General features: G+C 42.7%; 1 protein-coding gene across 4 annotated transcripts in view; it reads right to left on the minus strand.

Annotated features, from left to right (window-relative positions):
* PDE4A (phosphodiesterase 4A) overlaps window positions 1-22,585 on the minus strand; it is a 490,104-nt gene that overhangs the window by 30,666 nt on the left and 436,853 nt on the right. For all 4 annotated transcript variants that reach the window (XM_089657626.1, XM_089657627.1, XM_089657628.1 and 1 more), the window contains 3 exons: window positions 18,838-19,016; window positions 13,051-13,149; window positions 6,508-6,672 (listed from right to left, as the gene is read on the minus strand). In XM_089657626.1, coding sequence (XP_089513752.1) covers window positions 6,508-6,672; window positions 13,051-13,149; window positions 18,838-19,016 — 443 coding nt within the window. The remainder of the gene's footprint in view (window positions 1-6,507; window positions 6,673-13,050; window positions 13,150-18,837; window positions 19,017-22,585) is intronic.

Below are 22,585 nucleotides of genomic sequence, written 5' to 3' on the forward strand. Positions count from 1 at the left end.
AATTATCAGTACAATAGGAGAGGGTGCTCATTGCAACCACGTCTTCATGCATTTTATAGGCAGAAAGAGGTCTAGTCTCTAGATGCCAGCTTCAGCGATACATGACTACAATCAGTTGTAAAAACTAGTAGTATTATCTCTTGACCAATACTGAAATTAGGATTTGTTTCAAAAATAGTCCACAAATGTTTCAATCGAAAACAGGGGTCTCAAAGCTTTCTAAACACAGGGCCAGTTTATTGTCCTTCAGATTTTAGAGGGGACTGAAGTGGGAGCAGAAAATGTCCTGGCATAAGTGAAAAATGCCCCATCTTTGGTATTGGGGGGAGGAATGGTGCCCCATTGTTTGTGTCAGTGGGGAGGAATGGTGCCCCATTGCTGGTGTCAGTGGGGAGGAATGGTGCCCCATTGCTGGTGTCAGTGGGGAGGAATGGTGCCCCATTGCTGGTGTCAGTGGGGAGGAATGGTGCCCCATTGCTGGTGTCAGTGGGGAGGAATGGAGCCCCATTGCTGGTGTCAGTGGGGAGGAATGGAGCCCCATTGCTGGTGTCAGTGGGGAGGAATGCAGCCCCATTGCTGGTGTCAGCGGGAGGAATGGAGCCCCATTGCTGGTGTCAGCGGGAGGAATGGAGCCCCATTGCTGGTGTCAGCGGGAGGAATGGAGCCCCATTGCTGGTGTCAGCGGGAGGAATGGAGCCCCATTGCTGGTGTCAGCGGGAGGAATGGAGCCCCATTGCTGGTGTCAGCGGGAGGAATGGAGCCCCATTGCTGGTGTCAGCGGGAGGAATGGAGCCCCATTGCTGGTGTCAGTGGGAGGAATAGTGCCCCAAGTGTCGGATAAAGTCAAGCACAGGGCCGCAGTTTGGAGACTACTGAGCTAAAACATTTCTTATTCTCTTATAAAAATGAAACGTTATCTTTATAGAATGAATTGAAAGTAAAAAACTGAACAGAGGACATATTTCAATAGATTTGATAAAGTTTTATAATTATAAGAATTCATCTTTTTTTTCCTTAAATCAGTTTTTTCAAGCTATAAAAATCCAAATAACCCATTTCCACCTGCAATCTATAAACCAACATTTCAATGGATGTCATTTATTATGCTTATCCCCAGTATATCCTCCATTTGAAATCCACCAACCAACAGTTTGCACGGCCAAAAGCTCTCAATCCCGGATGTCACTGACCGCTCCAGTGCTTATTAGCCGAAACCAATCAGGGTAGTTCCTGATCATTTGATCACTTTGTCAGCTATGACAAAGTTATCACAAGTAGACTGGAGCTTTCGTTAACAAAATAAACCTGGCCATACATTAGTAGATTGTCTAACGAACATTTGCATGGACAGTCATACAATAAAGAGTGCATTTGATGACTTAACCAATATCGTTCAAAAGTACTTAAAACATTTTTTGCTTTTTAACATTTGATTTTGGAGTGAATGGACTTTCCTGAATGAAAACCACTTTCAATGTTAGCAATTTGTTCGAGAAAACATTTCAGTAATGTTGCTCCGATTTTTCTCTTCACTGTGGTGGAAAACGAATGTCAATTTGACATATGAGAGTTTCTGGTGGTGCTGTTCTAAGCTGGATAATAAGACAAGAATCACCCCACCGGCAGGGAAAGGTAGCAGGTGTCCCTGAGCAATTTCCAGTATAGCGGATAGGAATTAAGGAGCGGCATCCACCTCTATCTCCTATCAGTTATACTGAATATCAATCTGACACCATTAACGATTAGAAAATCAAAGAAAAGTTCTTAAACATTTTCAAACAAAATTCCATTAGTGCATGGCCAGCTGTAGTATTCAGCCTGCCTGTGGCACTGTTCATCTATTTAAAATGATAATTGTCAGATACAATTACAGTATTTGAAAAAATTAAATAAAATGTTTTATATATATATATATATATATATATATATATATATATATATATATATATATATATATATATATATATATATTACTATATAAAAAAGGTTTATAAATAATTTTTTCTTTTTTACCAGCCTTTTCCAAAACCTTTTTAACAGTGTATTAAACATCCTTAAAAAAATAAAAAATACTCACTTGAGTTATGCAAATGACATTATTAGTTATTATAGTTATTGTAAAGTTAACAAACACTTGCCAATGCTGCTATAGTTGGCTTGGGGGCATCTAAGCATTAATGACCTGTGGTCATGAAAAGGTTAATAAAAATCTGCAGAAATTGCATCAAGAGCCATCAATTTTATAAGTCTCTACAATGTTATGAGAGATGATAATACGAATAAAAGGTCTTCACAATGCTATGAGACGAGCCGTTTTTCATTTCATTTGCTGCGGTACAAGAGTTGGGGGTTACCGCATACACGGCAGTAAGGAATTAATATTTCTAGATCAACAGTCAAAAAGATGGAAGGAATTATAGCGCGATAGCAGATTTTGTTCTGGCTGACTCCGCTGGAAAGATTGCAGCTTTTGCTGAATACGTGAAATGTTTATACTCTGTATTTCCGGTGTACAGATCAGTTTTTCACTGTCATTCATTATTAAACAGAACCCAACACTAGAATGACTGAATTGGCTGGACAATCTAAGAGTGCAGAGAACTGTGAAGGAAATAAGGTGGAGGCCTCCGATCACGTCATCAGGCCCTGGCTCGTGTTACCTGTGACGTCCATGTTGCCATCTCCATCTGTTTACATTGTGCATTATTAATATTTTTAGAGGGCTCGGAAGGATAGCCTGTAACGCGATCATACGCGCTCACTCTGCGATTTTGGTTTGTCTGTGGACTGAACCTACCAAGAAAGTGGCAAATACTTCTAACCATTTCTGCTGAAATGCTCCATTTTGTGGAGTTCTGGTAGATCACAAGCTTAATAATGGCATGCAATGCCAAGCTGCGGTTTCTAAAGCGAGCAAAATCCTCTCTTGTATTAAAAGAGGTATAGACTCCAGAGAGAGAGATATCATTTCCCCCGGTACAAATCATTAGTAAGACCTCATCTGGAATATGCAGTTCAGTTTTGGGCACCAATTCACAAAAAGAACATTGGGGAACTGGAGAAAGTACAGAGAAGGGCAACCAAACTGATACGAGGCATGGAAGAGATCAGATATGAGGAAAGATTAGAGGAACTGAATTTATTCTCTCTTGAAAGAGGCGATTAAGGGGGGATATGATCTCCATGTATAATACATAAGGGGGATATGATCACCATGTATAATACATAAGGAGGGATATGATCAACATGTATAATACATAAGGGGGGATATGATCACCATGTATAATACATAAGGGGGGATATGATCTCCATGTATAATACATAAGGGGGGATATGATCTCCATGTATAATACATAAGGGGGATATGATCTCCATGTATAATACATAAGGGGGGATATGATCACCATGTATAATACATAAGGAGGGATATGATCTCCACGTATAATACATAAGGGGGGATATGATCACCATGTATAATACATAAGGGGGATATGATCTCCATGTATAATACATAAGGGGGGATATGATCACCATGTATAATACATAAGGGGGGGATATGATCTCCATGTATAAATACATAAGGGGGGGATATGATCACCATGTATAATACATAAGGGGGGATATGATCTCCATGTATAATACATAAGGGGGGATATGATCTCCATGTATAATACATAAGGGGGATATGATCTCCATGTATAATACATAAGGGGGATATGATCTCCATGTATAATACATAAGGGGGGATATGATCTCCATGTATAATACATAAGGGGGGATATGATCTCCATGTATAATACATAAGGGGGGATATGATCTCCATGTATGATACATAAGAGGGAATATGATCACCATGTATAATACATAAGGAGGGATATGATCTCCACGTATAATACATAAGGGGGGATATGATCACCATGTATAATACATAAGGGGGATATGATCACCATGTATAATACATAAGGGGGGATATGATCTCCATGTATAATACATAAGGGGGGGGATATGATCTCCATGTATAATACATAAGGGGGGATATGATCTCCATGTATGATACATAAGGGGGAATATGATCACCATGTATAATACATAAGGAGGGATATGATCTCCACGTATAATACATAAGGGGGGATATGATCTCCATGTATAATACATAAGAGGGGATATGATCTCCATGTATAATACATAAGGGGGGGGATATGATCTCCATGTATAATACATAAGGGGGGATATGATCTCCATGTATGATACATAAGGGGGGATATGATCTCCATGTATAATACATAAGGAGGGATATGATCTCCACGTATAATACATAAGGGGGGATATGATCACCATGTATAATACATAAGGGGGATATGATCACCATGTATAATACATAAGGGGGGATATGATCACCATGTATAATACATAAGGGGGGGATATGATCTCCATGTATAAATACATAAGGGGGGGATATGATCACCATGTATAATACATAAGGGGGGGGGGGGATATGATCTCCATGTATAAATACATCAGTGGTTCATATAGTGAACTCGGTGTAGAGCTATTCACCCTGAGGTCATCACAGAGGACAAGGGGGCACTCTTTACGTCTGGAGGAAAAGAAATGTAATCTCCAAACACGGAAAGGTTTCTTCACAGTGAGAACTGAAAATGTGGAATAGACTCCCTCAAGAGTTGGTTCTGGCCAGCTCAGTGGATTGCTTTAAAAAAGTCCTGAATTCTTTTCTAGATACACAGAATATAACTGGATACTAACATTTATAGGTAAAGTTGATCCAGGGAATATCCGATTGCCTCTCGGGGGATCAGAAAGGAATTTGTTTCCCTGCTGGTTTTTTTTGCCTTCCTCTGGATCAACTGTGGGTGTAGGATTATAACTTTTTTTTTTTATGGTTGAACTGGATGGACTTTTGTCTTTTTTCAGCCAGACTAACTATGTAACTATGCTTCTTTGATTGGCTATTGCAGTGGAAGGATGGGGTGTTAGATATATTTTACCTCTATAGTTGCAGCTCCAGCCTTGACATATACTTTTTTAAATGGCTTTTTTATGGGTAATCTCATGGTACATCTTATTCAAAGGGCCGATGTTACAACGCAGCCCTTATATATACACAGAAAAAAGAATTACGTAGAAGTAAATACAATCAGCCCTACAATACCATTATAAGCAGAAAAAGTACTATGAACCTAAAGGGTTTAGGAAAAATTACTTGGTGTGTGACATTCAAGAGCAATTGCAACAAAAATGTATTTCTCCATTTTGGGCTGAGGGTGCGGGCTCTTTAGTTTATCTTTTACTTTCTGAAAAGAAACAAGAAAAATCCTATGCATGGAGTCCAATGGGGAATTCCATAAGCAGCTATGTTACTGTGTATCTTCTAGTGGGGTTTCCAAACTATGACCTGTGGGCCACTTCTGTCCAGCTACAAGATTTTATCCAGACCCTATCTAGAGTCTATAATGTAACCTCAATGTGCACGGATTGAGAATTCAGGTCAGCAGAGATTAACTGTGGTCTGCTCTTCTGATGTAAGTGGGTGCTCTGATGGGGGCCCTGATGTAAGGGGGGGGGGGGGTATCGTATGTACTCTCCAGCGGCTCAGGAAATGCACAGCCAAAAGGGAAGCCAGGGGAGCCAGGACAGAGACAACCAAAGGAAATGCTTCAGGGGTCCAGCCCTCCTCAGAAGGGGAGATCAGCCACTAGATAGAGAATAAACAGGTGGCTCACACACCTAGTGCATTATCCAAGGTTTATTGAAAGGTATAAAAGGTAAAAACATACTCACAGATGAAGCATGTATCTAAAAAGCATTTGATAATGACGATGGCCACAACGGCAAGCAAGGTGTTCCAACTGTCAGTTCTCTACTTCCTCCTCTACTTGTTATAGGGTGAGGAGTTGGCAGTATTATTACTATGATAATTTTTATATTTATTTTTATTCATTTCCATTTGCAAATGATGCATTCATGTATATATAATTTTTTATTCGCTTTCACTTTTAGTGCATGTATGTATGTATGTGTATATATATATATATATATATATATATATATGTGCGTTTATAGAAATTACCAAGTATTGCACTTTAAATAACCCCCTTCAACTCCTCGCCCTATAACAAGTAGAGGAGGTGGAGCTCTGCTACCAAGGCATCTAGCCATGGTAATTTACAGCTTGACCTTCATACAGGCTGGTCAGTAGCTCTGAGGAACGGGATCCGTCCCTGAAACTAAGCTAAGCTACTACAGATGATCACTGCAACATATTACACACCAAAAATTGTCACTGTTACACTTCATAAATAATCGTGATGACGACGACAACTACAACGGAATGTGTGATTTCTAATTTAGTCAGGCAACCTGGTCTTGGTTAAAGCTCAACTCCAGCCAAACCTTTTTATTCTGTTCTGAAGAAGGGGTTAGACCCCAAGCACATACATGTAATACACTGGTACATAGAAAACGTCACTCTGCTTAGCATCATCTTACATCTAATGCCGGCGTGGAGAGGAGGACATGTGTGGACTGTGTGACATCGGCGGCATGCAAGCTGTTGTGGTAGGCCACATCCGCATGGTAATGGTCTTCTAGGGTCATCAAGTAAGTGATTAACGTGTCCACGGGAATCTTGAAGGTCTTACAAAGCTCTCTCTCCTGAAAAAAAAAGAAGAGATATTATGAAGTCTCAGTTTACTTCAGTAGTCACAATCACGTTAAGGGTGGCCAAATATTCTTAGGGTTCATGTACACGGGGCGTTTATAAAACTCTTCTGAATGATGGAAGCTGACTGCTGGAAAACGTAGGTTAAAAAACGTCAGTTTAGCCATGTTTGCACACCGCGTTTATGAGCGTTTGTGTTTAATAGATAACCTCAGACCTTCCCAAATGCCCTGAAAAACAGTAAAAAACTTACTATTTCAGACATTTTGAGAGAAATAGAGAGAGCAGAAGCAGAGAGAGCAGTATGTGTTGAGATGACCGGTCATTTCTGGTTGTATTCACTATGGATCCCATCATGAGCATAATGCGGCACGTTCTACCATTTTTTCCTTCACGCCAAACCAGGAACTGACTGTGCTGGTGTACCGGGTCCATTTGAATATATGGAAGACGCTTTGCATGCATTTCTGATGATGAAAAAGGTTCTGGACAGCATCTGGACATGGAACAGTTAAACGCTTCTAAACGCAAACTCTTATGAACGCGGTTAACCGCATTTACAAGCATTTGGCATTTGAAATGCCGGTAAAATCTACTCCTGAACGCAAGTTTGGTGCATTAAAAAAACACGACTGTAAACTCAACTGCCTGTAAACGACTGTAAACGAAGATGTGTACATGGACACATAGGAAAACTTTAGGGAGAGTTCAGGGGCAGCTGAAAAAAAACGCTGAACAGCTCCTGAATGTCAGTTTATCAGCTGCAGTGTACATGAACCCTTAGATTTCTCTTACTTGAACCCAAAGGCTGAGCAAAAAAAAAAAAAAAAATGTATAAATTTCCCCCATCCTCGGTAAATAATGGATGGATGAATTTCTACTGTACGCTGCTGTATTCCGACAACCTGCACTTTTCAGAACAGTGATGCAGCTGATTGGCAGATCCGCCTGGCTACTTCAATTTTTCAGATCATCAGGTGGAGTGGTGCCGAGAGGGCCACTCATTGACTATGTATGCCCACCTTCACACACATTAAATAATTCAGGGCCAACCAAGTTTTAGCTGTTTAGGTCTGTAAATATATATATCAGAAATAAGCTCAAAAAATGTAGCCTTCATTTATAATTACCCTTCGCACACACATATACATATATATATAATTCAGGACATCTTGATAGCTCACCCTACCTAGCAAGGTACATTCACCTAGTCCAGGGGCAGACTGACAACTCATGAGGCCCCTGGGCAATAGGAGATCATGGGGCCCCTGTGTCCTTGCCTAAACTCAAAAAAGCCTATGAAAAAGGTACCAGGGGCATCTCATGGGGCCCCCTACTGACCCTGGGCCCTTGGGCAGTGTCCGAGTTTCCAAATGGTCAGTCCGCCCCTGACCCAGTCACACTTGTCACCTCTTCGCTTCAGGAGTCAGCCCAGGGTAAACTCCGATGTCCCACAGTGTTCAGGCCTAGCAACTGGCCACTCAGCCTTGATCACTGTCACATGGAGGAGGGCGCATGTTCTCCCATACTCAGAAGCCCTGCCTGGTTAGAGAAAAAGACTAAGCAGGCCAAATGTTTTACTTTTTCTTTCAACCAGTTGGGTTAAGAGAAAAACATATGTGCCGATTTCCCGCTCTGCTATTGTGTTCTCCTTCACCGGCAGCACTGAGCTTTTGGAAAAAAAAAAACCCTAACAAGGCTGTACAGAAGTCAATTGATAGATTGATGGGGGGAGGGGGGGCATACATGGATCACATGATCCATGTATGGTTGGCTTGAGGGCTCTGACACAGTGGCAAGAAGTGAAGATGGGTGAGAATAACTTGCTGGGAAGGATGGACTATCAGCAGGCACTGAACACAAGGTGACATTGTCTCTATAAGTGCTGTGGGGTCTGCCCTGGAAAATGACAAAATCAGCACCAATAGTTTTAAGAGCAACTTCACTTTTATTGAAATTGTCCTTTATAGCTCCCCTCCACTCTCATCATAACCCTCAGAGCAAAATACATATCTTCAGCCTTACTACCAGGATCTTTACTGTGTGGCCCTGCCTAGCCATTGTTTGCAAAAAAAAGCCCTGGCCTGGCCCTATGCATGCGTGCTGCAGACTCACTCATTCTCATGGCTGGGGTCATCCTCCTAGAGAGGCGTATAGACCCATCCATGGCAATGAATGAGGCAGCGGCACACATGTACAGTTGACACAAGCCCAGCTGGGACTTTCTTTTTGTAAAGGATGTGTAGCACCAGGCAGGACCGCAGAGTGAAGACCCCCAGAGCAGACCTGAAGGTAAGTATTTAGGCCTAATGCACATTGGGCCTTGAAAAGCCACTTTTAGGAGTATTTAACTTTTTTTCCTGTGTTTAACCACTTCCCATCTGGCCCATCTACATAAACGGCCGGACGGGAGCAGTGCAGGAGCATGTGGCCGTTTATAAACGTTCTCCTGCATTCCCTGCCTGTGCGTGCTCCCTGGGAGCGTGTGGTACCGTGGTCCAGTGCCCGCTGTGTCCAGAGGACCGATCGCTGTACAAGACCTCTGTGCGAAGTCCCTATTTATGTGATCACTGATTGGCCAAGTAAGCAAGATGTCACTTCTGACATCATTGCTTACTACTTGTGAAATCTGTGAATGATCACAGAGGTCACATGGTACAAGGTTATTCACAACAGCCTTGTACCATGTGACAAGCTGTGACCAATCACAGCTCGCACAGCATTTCTCAATAGCTGCAAGAATACAGCCAAAGAGGAGAAATGATTGCTTTTACAGCCTTTATGGGTGTAAAAGCAATCAGTGTAAAAAAAGAAAAAAAATCTTCATCACCCCCCACAAGTAGTACAGTGTCACTATGGTGACATTGTACTGCTAGGGTGACATTATGTTAAAAAAAAAACAAAAAACAAATAATATAAAAAAAATAAAAATGTAAAAAAATGTTTTGAAAAATTAGAATTCTTGGTTATAAACTCATTTGGGTTATTTTTTTTTTTTACTAAAAAGATAATTGAATACATTTTGGCCAAGATTTACGAAGAAAGATTATTTGCTAAATTTTATAAGAAAAACACTTTTTTTCAAAATGTTTGGACTTTTTCATTTATATAACAGAAAAATAAAAATCCCAGTGGTGAATAAATACCACCAAAATAAAGTTTTATCTGTCTCAAAAAAATGCTAAAAAATTCATATGGGTACAGTGTTGCATGACCGCGCAATTGTCATACAAAGTGTGATAACACTGAAAGCTGGAAATTGGCCTGGACTGGAAGGGGGTGAAAGTGTCCGGGCTGGAAGTGGTTAAACACCCCTCAATGTTAGCCTGTGTGTCCATGCACGCATACTGTAGGCATTTACAGGCATTTAGAGGCAGAAACAAATCCCGCTGCCAGCATATTTAGGAGCAGCAGCGTTGTGGCAGAAAAAAAAAAAATATTATTCTGGCCAATTGATTGAATTAAGACCCAAGCACTAGACATGGCTAAACGCGTTTACAAAATAGCAGCTTTAGGTGCGTTTTTGATGCTGCTTATTTCCTGCCAGGAGAAAGACATTCAGGAGCTGTTTGCCCCGCATGCATGAGGCCTTGGGTATGTGGACTACACTGAGGGGGGAGAGGAGGAGTTGTACTAAAACTGGAGTTGTCCTTTAAATTTAGATTGACTGTTGTGCAGCAATACAGACATTTGTAATCTCTCTCTTATAGATGAGGCAATGCAAAGGCCTTTTCTCCTTACACTGCCCATTCATAACATTATCTGACCTGTGTCAGCTTTTCTATACAAGTGTGCGAAAAAAAAAAATGGTTTGTGACCCCTACAGTCATCAAGCTGGTTCAAGGATTCGACAGGTCCAGAACAAGAACCTGAAAATGTACACAAATATCTGAAACTCTGTACAGGTGCGGGGACTTTCATACACCGGTTTCAATTATTATTAGCAGGCAATTTTTGAAATGTAAAAGGTAGATTTTAGAGGTTCCAAAATAAATTACTGTATCACCCAATATATGGCTTCCATCCAGTAGCCAAAAAATACTGAGGTGATGGTAAACCAGGGCGATTGCCCATATGTCAATTATTAATGTGAAATAAAGCATAATTTTTTGGAAATTTTTCTGAGTATCGCATTCTGTTCATAATGTAGCCGCTTTTCTGTGAATTTCTTTTCACAAACCCTCAATTTGTGAAATGAACCCGTCATCTACACCCCTTTTTTAATTTCCTTCATCCAGGCTTATTTTCTCTTAAAGTGTCACAAAACCCGAGACCCTGCATTCGCTATATCCGCTCTCCCCGGACCCTGCATTCGCTATATCCGCTCTCCCCGGACCCTGCATTCGCTATATCCGCTCTCCCCGGACCCTGCATTCGCTATATCCGCTCGCCCCGGGACCCTGCAGTCGCTATATCCGCTCTCCCCGGGACCCTGCATTCGCTATATCCGCTCGCCCCGGGACCCTGCATTCGCTATATCCGCTCGCCCCGGGACCCTGCATTCGCTATATCCGCTCGCCCTGGGACCCTGCATTCGCTATATCCGCTCTCCCCGGGACCCTGCATTCGCTATATCCGCTCTCCCCGGGACCCTGCATTCGCTATATCCGCTCTCCCCGGGACCCTGCATTCGCTATATCCGCTCTCCCCGGGACCCTGCATTCGCTATATCCGCTCTCCCCGGACCCTGCATTCGCTATATCCGCTCTCCCCAGGACCCTGCATTCGCTATATCCGCTCTCCCCAGGACCCTGCATTCCCTATATCCGGTCTCCCCGGACCCTGCATTCCCTATATCCGGTCTCCCCGGACCCTGCATTCCCTATATCCGGTCTCCCCGGACCCTGCATTCCCTATATCCGGTCTCCCCGGACCCTGCATTCCCTATATCCGGTCTCCCCGGACCCTGCATTCCCTATATCCGGTCTCCCCGGACCCTGCATTCGCTATATATGGTCTCCCCGGACCCTGCATTCGTTATATCCGGTCTTCCCAGACCCTGCATTCACTATATCTGGTCTTCCCGGACCCTGCATTCACTATATCTGGTCTCCCCGGACCCTGCATTCGCTATATATGGTCTCCCTGGACCCTGCATTCACTATATCCCGTCTCCCTGGACCCTGCATTCACTATATCTGGTCTCCCCGGACCCTGCATTCACTATATCTGGTCTTCCTGGACCCCGCATTCACTATATCTGATCTCCCACAGTACAAAGAACATGAAAATGCAATTATTTTAGTAATTATAAACTGCTAAAGACCTTTACTCATCAGCAGTATATAGCAGTTTTGTGACTTCTATCGGAGTCCAGCACAGCACTGGGTAAAGCGATTTTTTTTTTGTAAAACAATAAACATGTCTATACTTACCTGTTGTGTGCTGTGCACAAAGCAGCCTGGATCCTCCTCTTCTACGGTACCCCGCAGACTCTCCTGGCTCCTCCTATCTGCCAGGTGCCCCCACAGCAATCAGCTTGCTATGGGGGCACCCGCTACTCCATGTGTCCATTCACACATGGAGCTGCGGCTTTGCCCTGCCCCTATTTCTCCTCATTGGCTGATTGTCTGTAATTGACGCCTGCTGTCTCAGCCAATGAGGAGGCAGAGACCCGGGACAGCCGAGGCTGTCATTCACATCACTGGATCGCGATGAGGCTCAGGTAAGTATTGAGGGGTCTGGGGGCACTGCTGCACACAGAAGGTTTTTTTTACCTTCATGTATAGAATGCATGAAGGTAAAAAACCTTCAGCCTTTACAACCACTTTGAAGCTTGTCGGAGGAGTTAGCATCCTCCCCTGACTGTCCTATGTGGATGCAGAACCCCTGACCTCTGTTTGGACAACACTGATTGGCCCTGTGCTGATGCACTCTCACAAGAAAAAAAACCTCTCTAGCAATACACACCAAACTGAGCATGTGCAGCTTGCCCCCAAGACTGTTCTATCAGCAGATGGATTAAGGACTGTGGAAGAAGGGGACCATCAGAGAAGACAGGATGAAATTGCCTTTTTACACAATGCGGAGGATTATCCCCTTAGGTTCCATAGTGAGTATAACAAGCATGCTTTACTGTATATACTGACTGTACTGTTTTTTAACACTTTAAGTCTCCAGTGTCTTGACCCCTAGTGTGGGCATTACAGAAAATTAAGAAATTATATTGTACACAAAGGAATTTATCAAAGTGGCTGAAATAAAAACTGTCTGTGCCACTGACCGTAGTCAGGTAAAATGGCCCGGTCACCATAAGTAACACACAGTAATTCAGAAACCTTCATAAATGAGGCTCACGATGGTTTAGTAATGAACTTCCCGTTTATGGATTTCTCTAACACACCTTAGTGAGGTCCGAGGATGCTACTTACCTGGAATATGGTGTACATTATACAGCTCAGCGGACGGTTATTGGAATATTCCGCTACTCTGAAGATATTAAGGCCCCACTTGTTTAGATTATCCAATTCCTGGAACATACAGAGAAAGGTAAAGACTTAACTGGTTGATGAAATTACTCCTACAGGGAGACAAATCATAAAATGTGAGGTCCATGCTTTATAAGTTTTATGTTACGGCCATCAGCTCAGACTAGCCCAGTCCTGACGTTGACATATCAGCACTGTACCATTTCACAAACTGACAGATAAGTCATAAATCACTCCCATGTACAAGCATGCCAATCCTAGTTCAACCACAACACTACAATCCTGATGACGTCATATGACGAAACATGTAGGGTGGGGCTTGATAGGGCTACACTTTTCCCCTGAGAAGGAATTGCTTTTTGCTGGGAATTAAAGTGCCATACACATGGTTTTTATGTCAGTGCAATTTTAAACATTTTGTACCTAATAAATACGGTGTTACGCTATGGAAGTTTCCCTTTGATGTTTTTCCGGTGGTGGAGTACTGTGGAGGTTCTGGAGGAGTTTTGTCGCAAACGATTGATCTAGAAGTGTTTCCACTATGGAGTCTGTCATCAGCGTATAGAGGTATCAAGACCACACAGACGGCCAACTTTCCTGCAGGAGAGCGCTGCAACATCTCATGCGATATTTGATCTACCATTCCAGGTGGTCAGTTATCTGTGGTGAGTGGGGCTCTGGAGGGGGAGCACTAATTGGAGCACTGCGCACAGAGAATTGCTATGGATAAGAAGACTTACTACCAGGGGCGGACTGACCATTTGGAAACTCGGGCACTGTCCGAGGGCCCGGGGTCAGTAGGGGGCCCCATGAGATGCCCCTCGTACCTTTTTCATAGGCTTTTTGGAGTTTGGGCAAGGACACAGGGGCCCACATGATCCCCTATTGCCCAGGGGGCCCCATGAGTTGTCAGTCCGCCCCTGCTTACTACTGTATCACTTAATATTCACACCGGATGCGGATGGGGGTTTCTTTGGGATTTTTTTTTTTTGGAACTTTCAAATTGTTTTGGAACTTTTATATGTTTGAACATTATTGGGACATATATATATATATATATATAGTTTTAGACAATTTCACTGTATACTCAGTTTATGGCATTGTATATGTGCTATTTTTAGCACTATTGTCATTTAAGCACCTTGTATTTACTTATTGGTTTATTTAGGATTTAGTCACTGGGGAGGGGGGATATAATTGCCAGCCCACGGGGCATTATAACACATTTGTGGGGACTCTTTAAGTAGTAGGGAGTTCATTCATTTATTAATTATTTAAAGTAGTTTTTGGGAGAGGCGGCACAACAATTTTTATGGTTACTACGCGGTAGAGTTTGCATCCCAACACACTGCAAATGCCACATTTTATCATTAGAAGAAAAATAGCGGAGCTCAGTAACAAACAACCTATTGATAAAGAACTGCACTTTCACCATGGGGTGAATAAAACTGTGCATAAAGCACAGAGTGGGCAGTCCATATCCAGTATAGCCAGTAAGTGCAGAAGGAGTGGCCCACCAGCGACAGGTAGGTGATTACAAGTGCAGGGGATTCTACACGCTCACTGCTTCCAACCCAAAAATATGAAACAGATCCACATACTTTTGGCTATACAAATAGGTTTGATGCCAAAGCCCTGATGAGGAGGGGGAATACTGCCTGAGGCGGCCATTTCTGAGGTCTCCCTGCAAACTGTTCACTACGCGTGCGCGCGCGTGCGTGTGTGTGTGTGTGTGTGTACATGCGCAAATGATGATGTCCATCTTCCCATCACACATGTTCCTGGAATGGGCTCAGAGGTAGTGGGTGCTGCAGCCAGCTGGAAACCGGAGATGTCATAGATCAACATACATATTTGCCAACACACCACGGATCATCAAATGGCATCCCAAAATCTTACTGAAGAATGATTACATAACAAAGGATAGAGAGTCACGCAGAACCCCTTTTGTCAGGTATGTAATAATCCCTGGTGTTCTGGCAAATATAAATGTTGACCCATGTGTGCACCCCCACGCATTACCTAGCAAGTTTCCTACACAACCACTGTGCCGGCCACACAGTGCATTGGCCAGCATCTCTGTGATATAGATCCGGCACTGTTAACCCTTTGAGGACCGTAAGATTTTGGAACGCCAAAAGAATCAATTTTTTTGTTTTTAAAGTTCGTACACTTCAGTTGCTGTAACTAAGCCATTTTATGAAATAATTGGCAAAAAACTAGATCAATTTGTTGTTTGTTGATAAGAACTAATATTTTGACTCAAACCAATAAAAAAAAAAAAAAAAAAAGTTTTAAGTTCTTAATCAGATGATACACACAATTAAAAACATGGGACAAATACGTCCCTTGGTCCTCAAAGGGTTAACAGGCTCCCCATCACTGAAGAGGCTTGGCTGCTGCACAGCTGTCATAAATGAAAGGATGGAACATGATATATAATTAAAAGATGAATATCATAGTGTTCCATCCATTAATTTATCCTTGATTCGGTTACCAATCTGAACCAGCATGCTGAACAATTTTTATTATCCTGAATTTATCCATCCCTTTTAATTTTTTATTATTATCATGAATGTATCCCTCCCAGGGGCGGACTGACAACTCATGGGGCCCTCGGGCAAAAGGGGATCATGGGGCCCCTGTGTCCTTGCCCAAACTCCAAAAAGCCTATGAAAAAGGTACCAGGGGCATCTCATGGGGCCCCCTACTGACCCCGGGCCTTCGGGCAGTGCCCGAGTTTCCAAATGGTCAGTCCACCCCTGATCCCTCCCTTTTAATTTTTATTATTAGCCTGAATTTCTCCTTATTTTTTAATTGTATATCATCATGTTCCATCCATTCATTTATCCTTGATTTGGTTATTAATCTGAACCAGCATACTGAACAATTTTTACTATCTTCCCGAATTTATCCTTATCTGCATTTTTATTCTTTATTTTGATTTTGCTGCTTAATACTAGTTTTGACATATTATTCCAATGCTCTGCTCATATTACTTTTCAGTATTTAATTATCTGTTGTTTTATATATATTTTCAATATTTCTTGCACTCCGTATAATGCTATGAACCCTTATTGTAGTTTTCATATGTATTTGTTCTCACACATGGATATAGTGCTTAAGGTCATTTCCGTGTATTAACATTTGCGATATACATCTTTTCTCTTACTTAGTTTTATTATATTTTATCACATGTTTTTTATCCTTTAATTATCCATTTCTGCACTTAATGATAGCCCTCTTGCTGTGGGTCATTTATTCCTCCCTTACTCCTCCCCTCGCTGAGAGTACAAATGCCCCACATCAAGATGGTGTCCTTATGGCTTGATGAGGGAGAACGCATGCTCCGAGCGCGAGCCAACGTGACCGGCAGTGACGTCTCAAGTGAGGGAATCCCGGAACTAGGAGGATGTGTTGGAAGCCACCAGCACCACCGCCAGATGCCGGTGACCACCATCCATCCAGAGGCATCACACTCCTTCACTACAGTGGACGCTTATTCATTTACAAGTGCAAACCTACTTATGCTTTGTGAGCGGCCTGTATTACTTCACTTTTTATCCATTAAAAAGCTTTCATACTGCACTTAGAGGGTGCCGCCTCTTTCTTCTGGATCTTCCACAGGGCCTCTCTAGCTAGTTATTGGCCGGCTGCCTCCGCTCCATGGTGCATCAGAATTACCTATAGGACGGTTTCTAAGGACATTTTATTTGTATATTTATTACAGTATATTGTTCCTGATTTATTTTCCCTAATTCCATCACCATTGATTATATGCTTGTACAGGGGTGGACTGACAACTCATGGGGCCCCTGGGCAATAGGGGATCATGGGGCCCCTGTGTCCTTGCCCAAACTAAAAAAAGCCCATGAAAAAGGTACCAGGGGCATCTCATGGGGCCCTCGGGCAGTGCCCGAGTTTCCAAATGGTCAGCCCGCACCTGTGCTTGTACATACCAATGTATGCCGCATCTACCTCCTTACTCCATCTAGGAGTGCGCCAAATATCCTACTTGACTAAAGATGGTATGGACACTCTGGCTTTACTGTTGCTTCCCCACCATACCTCCACAAGTGCCGTCTGAAGCAGCCACCTCAACTGGCCCATGTGGTGGCTAGGTGTCCACATATTTTTCTAGGGTTGTCAAAGTCGGCTGCAGATTAGAATGTACAGATCAATATAAAAGCATGTATGTAAAGCCAAACCTCTCTTTAGTTTGTATAAAAATTTGGAAGAGTTAGAAGCTCTGTCAAGTTGTATTGCTGTCTGTGTCCCCGTTGGGAGACTCACTTCCAAAGGTCCTGGTGGCCTTTGTTTCCAGTACAGAAAGTGATGAAAAAATCCCAATTTTTTTAATTATCGCACGAACAGGAGGTGTGGGAAATCTTCCGGGGGCAGCTTTGTTCTAGAGACAGCCGTCTAAGAGAGGATATCCTCTCACTTTGGAACGATCTCCTCTTACTTCTTACTTTATCTGGAACATGAAATGAAGAGAAATCTCCCCAAGGGCCAACAAAGAAGAAAACATAATAGGGGTCTTAAAGCGGAGTTCCACCTTTTGAAAAAATAAAAGTCAGCAGCTACAAAAACTGTAGCTGCTTTTTTCAAAAAACAGCCACTTATCTGTCCCTCGGTCTCGTGGTGTCCCCCCCGCAGCTCATTTCACCGGCCGTCCTGTATTCCAGGAGGCCGACATCTTCAGTGTGGGCACCCGGCTGCGATAGCTTATGGCTTCATAGCCGGGTACCCACTGCGCATGCGCGAGAAGCGCTGCGCTTCATGAATGGTCCTGTAGTCTTCTGGGACCTGTCTCGTGTCCCAAAAGACTACAGGGAGGGAGGGAGGACACCTTCTGTTTCCGATCGCCTAGGCAATCGGACCGGAAGTGGGAGTGGGTGCCTGTCAAATTCAGGTACCAGCTCCCCCCGCCCCCCAAAGGTGTCAATCCTTAATGGGGAGCGGGGGGAGCAGTCCTTAAAGTGGAACTTCCCCTTTTAGGTGGAGCTCTGCTTTAACTGTTCCCTACTTAATAAAAAAAAAAAAAAAAAAAGTTTAGACTTTAAATAAATTTAAAGTGGAACTAAAGGCAAAACCTTTTCCCCCAATTTGGTTAGAGTAGGGGAGGGTTATAACCCCTGTCAGGGGGTTATAACCCTCACTGTCCCAGGAAGCAAGAGGAAATCCCTCCAAACTGAAGGAATCCCAGGTTGAGACCAGAATAGGTGTTCCTGCTGAAATATTTCCCCTCTATCCCTGTTCTGGTGACAACCCAAAATTTGGTATTTTCTTTCCCTCTCGGTGATAACGGTTCACAGGACAAGTTGAGAGACAGCAATAAAAACAAGACAGGCATTCTAATCCCTCTCCACTTACTCAAAAACTGAAAAAAAGTTACCAAATGGCTTGAATGGCAATTATACCTCTATTCATCCATTTAAAAAAAAGTGTAGTTTTCCTCTAATGGAAAAGAGTGTGCTGCTTTTTGCGATCCCTTTTATGTAACTGGGCATACACAACCAAGTAACATAAATTGGCATGTCTGCATTCAGTAAAATATGCAGTATGTGATTTATCTATGCAGAAAAATATACCATTGGTCAGGTATTGGGCAACTGATTTAGTTGTATCTGCTAAAGGATGGCTTGAAACAAACTCAAAGAGTACTCAACGCTGGTAGATCTCAAATGCATTCAGCATTAACCATACAGCTATTCACAATCTCTGTACCTTCCCAAGAGGCTCCTCCTGGTCAGTCTTGACTCCGAAACGAGGTATCGTAGAGTTGGTCAGGCTGGAGCTGTGCGTGAGCTTCTTGACGCCACTTATTTGGCACATCGTCTGTTGTTTCTTCTTCTTCTCTCGCTCCTTCTGTGTTGGGGATGGGATTTCCACTTCGTTCTGTTTGTCTGCAACACATAAACAACTAAGTTACAGAACAAGAATCACGAACAGCTTGATGCACTAACACATCATGGTGGTTCTTGTATAGATACAGAAGGATAGTGGAAGCTTCAGTCATACAACCCATAAGGTTAAAATAAAAGCAAATGTATTCGAATACAAGGTAAAGGTGGTCCAATACTGATGGATCTCCAGAATCCAGCAAATTATTATTGGAAAAAAAATATTATATGACAGTCATCTCAGAAGCACTTTGTTTTGCATTAGGCATGCTTATAACTGGATTTAGGAGATTATTCCGTACTGGACAGTCTTTTCTTTTATATTCTGATTTTACTGAAGTCTCTGGCCCATAGAAGAAGTATATCAAGAATTCCCCATGCAGCAGCATACTATGTCCTTTGATGCAGGTAAATGTATGACCAGTTGTCACGAGTGATATGGTGTCTTACATAAGCCTCCAAAATAGATTTTATATATACCAATTCTGGATCCTCCAGCCTCAGCCTTTTCTCTAAGGATTCTACATCCATTTTCTAATGCGAATATTCCAAGTGTTATAAAAGAGGTCAGAAACATGAAAAAGCGTAGAAGGAACGGTTCCATGTTCATAGTAAAATGTTGTGTAGCTTTATCAGAGCAATCCTCTGTGTCCTGTGTCTCAGGTGGGCAGGCAATTATTAGCCCATTGAGAGAGAAGACTGCATATTTAAACTTGTAGGATGAACAGGTGTCCCATCTACATAGCCATCTTACAGGAAGGATGGTGAAATGGATGGTTTACCAGCCCTGGAACATGTGGTTGGGCACAGATCATGTATCTTATGGGAAAGCGATTGCACGGTTTACACAGCAATATAAAACCTAATATCCCACTGTGTATCTGTAACCTAGCAAAACGTTACTAAAATGGTTTAACGGCTATTACTGATGTACAGAACCCTCCACACTGTGTAAAGATAATCCCAACTCCACACTATTGTACTGTGGGGAAGGGGTGGCGAGCAATCGTTAAACAGATCCAGCTCTGACAGTCAATCCTCTTGTGGCTTACAGGATATTTTCGAAAGACATGTCAATCAAAAGTGAAAAAATCTTCCAAGGAAGTCGTAATGGCAAACTGGGGAAATGTAAATCTGTTCTGTACATTCAGGCTTTGTCAGCGTCAGCTGTGCAACAAGGCTACTTACCCTGGGGACCTATAGGATTATTCAAAAGATGCAAGAACAATCTAAGTTGGCCCTCTGCCATCATATGATTGGTTTGTAAAGCAGACGAATGTTCAGTAGGGACAGCAATAGAGATGTGATGGACTGGGGCAAGCCAATAGATTTGCATTTAAGATCATTCAGGATTTAGGTATTCATATGGGATGCTAAAAAAGGTCATACAAAAAGGCAAGCATCTGAGGGACCCACATTGACTAACATAGTACATCTGAAAGGGTTACTTTTAGAAAGCTGCACCTTCACCTCCTCAAACACCTACAGGAGGTGAAAATGCAGATCTGAATTGCTCCTGCTTTCAGGAATTTGTGTGTATAATGCACATTTGAGGCCCTGACTGACTATATAGACTGTACATTCTTCAATTTAACTTTCTATCCACTGTAGGGTCTGCTTCTACTCCTAAATGATCATCTTTGCCTTGGGTGGCAGCAGAACTCATCCCAGCTCTATACGTATTCTATCTACCGACCATTTAAATGTTGTGACATGGTCTACAACAGGGGTGTCATACAGCCCTTTCTGATCTTGTAGACCACAAGTATCAAACTGGTGGCCCTCCAGCTGTTGCGAAACTACAAGTCCCATCATGCCTCTGCCTTTGGGAGTCATGCTTGTAACTGTCAATCTTGCAATGCGTCATGGGACTTGTAGTTTGGCAACAGCTGGAGGGCCACCAGTTTGATACTTGTGGTCTACAAGATCAGAAAGAGCCGATTGCCGCATACCATTCCTGGACAGTGGAATGTGAAAGGCAGTCCTTCTCTCGCTGCACATCAACGTGAGGGAGTATTGCTGATACAATAAATTTCAATGAAAAGCTGAAATAGAAATACAACCTCAACATTCCTATGCAGGGGATAATATTTTGTAGGTAAAACCAGAAAGGTGTACATAACAGAGGATTCCCCATAGGGGCTATTAGTAAAGTAACATTGGGAGATTTAAAAAATATGAGAAGTTATGAAGCAACAACGGCCGGCGGACAGTTATTATTATTTAAAATAACATTGTCATATGGAGTCGCCCTGTAAAACATACTAAGTTGGCCACATTCCTCAATCTTCTGTTTATTCCTTTATCTCAACCTTCTGGTCACATATCATGAGTTGTAGATATAGCAGGCAGCAGAGCTTTCCTGAGACCCAAGGTTTATTTCAATGTTTCCTCCATGTTAAATAAGGGAAGAAAGACAGCCATAGATTATTCTGCAGAATGCTAACACCGGCAGGGAAGTCCTCTCTATCACATCCCAGGAGAAGCAGCCTTGATCCACCAGATGTCTCCACTCACAGCTCACCCGGCAGACAGGAAACTAAAGGCCTCTCCCCATTTTCCCACAGCTGGCACTTTTTAAGGGAAAACTAAATATACATTCATAAAACAACAGACATAAATAATCCGTAGTGTGTCCTGCATCATTCCCACGTCAGAGGATTATTAATACATGATGGGGCTGCCGTCTGAAACTGTAAACTTTCTGTGTGCGTGAGAAACATGAATCACAAGTCCTTGGGTCCAACTCACAGCATGCAATCAATCTGTTATCACGGAAAGAGGTCTCTGTGCACTCCTGCCTAGGCCCAGGAGATACTTTAATAAAGGGTCAGTCGCCCCAAAACCCATATTTCAGCCTATGGTAGATGCTGTAGGGTGCGGCCTACTGACCAGGGGCGGACTGACCATTTGGAAACTTGGGCACTACCCGAGGGCCCGGGGTCAGTAGGGGGCCCCATGAGATGCCCCTGGTACCTTTTTCATAGGTTTATTGAGTTTGGGCAAGGACACAGGGGCTCCATGATCCCCTATTGCCTGGGGGCCCCATAAGCTGTCAGTCTGCCCCTACCCATGACTGCCCACCTGCCATGACAACTATATTGGGGTCTCATTCTGCCTGGAGAATGCAAGAGGAGGGGGAAGGGACAACTTTTTTGCAGAAGGACAGGACAGAGAAATAATGTATTTTGTTAATGTGTATGCAAAAGCCAAGAGTTTTTAAGTAAATTTTGAATAGCATGAGGAAGTGTTATTGAAGAAGGGTTTTTATTGCTGTCAGCCCATGCAAGAGATACATCCTCTCTACTTTTCCTGGAGACCATTGTCACGGTAGAGAAAGTAATGGGAAATACTAAATTTTAGAGTTGTCAACAGGGGATTTAATCTTGCTTTGGAGAATTGTTTTCTTACTTCTTGTCATGTCTCTGAAACATACTAAGCCTGCCGTGTGTCCGGGTTTGACAGCTTGGATCAAACCCTTACATACTGTAAGTCACCCCTGCTCAACCTTTTGAAGAGCGAAGGCCACGTAAATGATTTGGTAACCGGTCATGGGCCACAATGAAATGAAA

The sequence above is a fragment of the Staurois parvus genome, unplaced genomic scaffold, assembly GCF_062004578.1.
Source record: "Staurois parvus isolate SC_StPar_1 unplaced genomic scaffold, SC_StPar_1.0 ptg001014l, whole genome shotgun sequence".
NCBI classification, from domain to species: Eukaryota; Metazoa; Chordata; class Amphibia; order Anura; family Ranidae; genus Staurois; species Staurois parvus.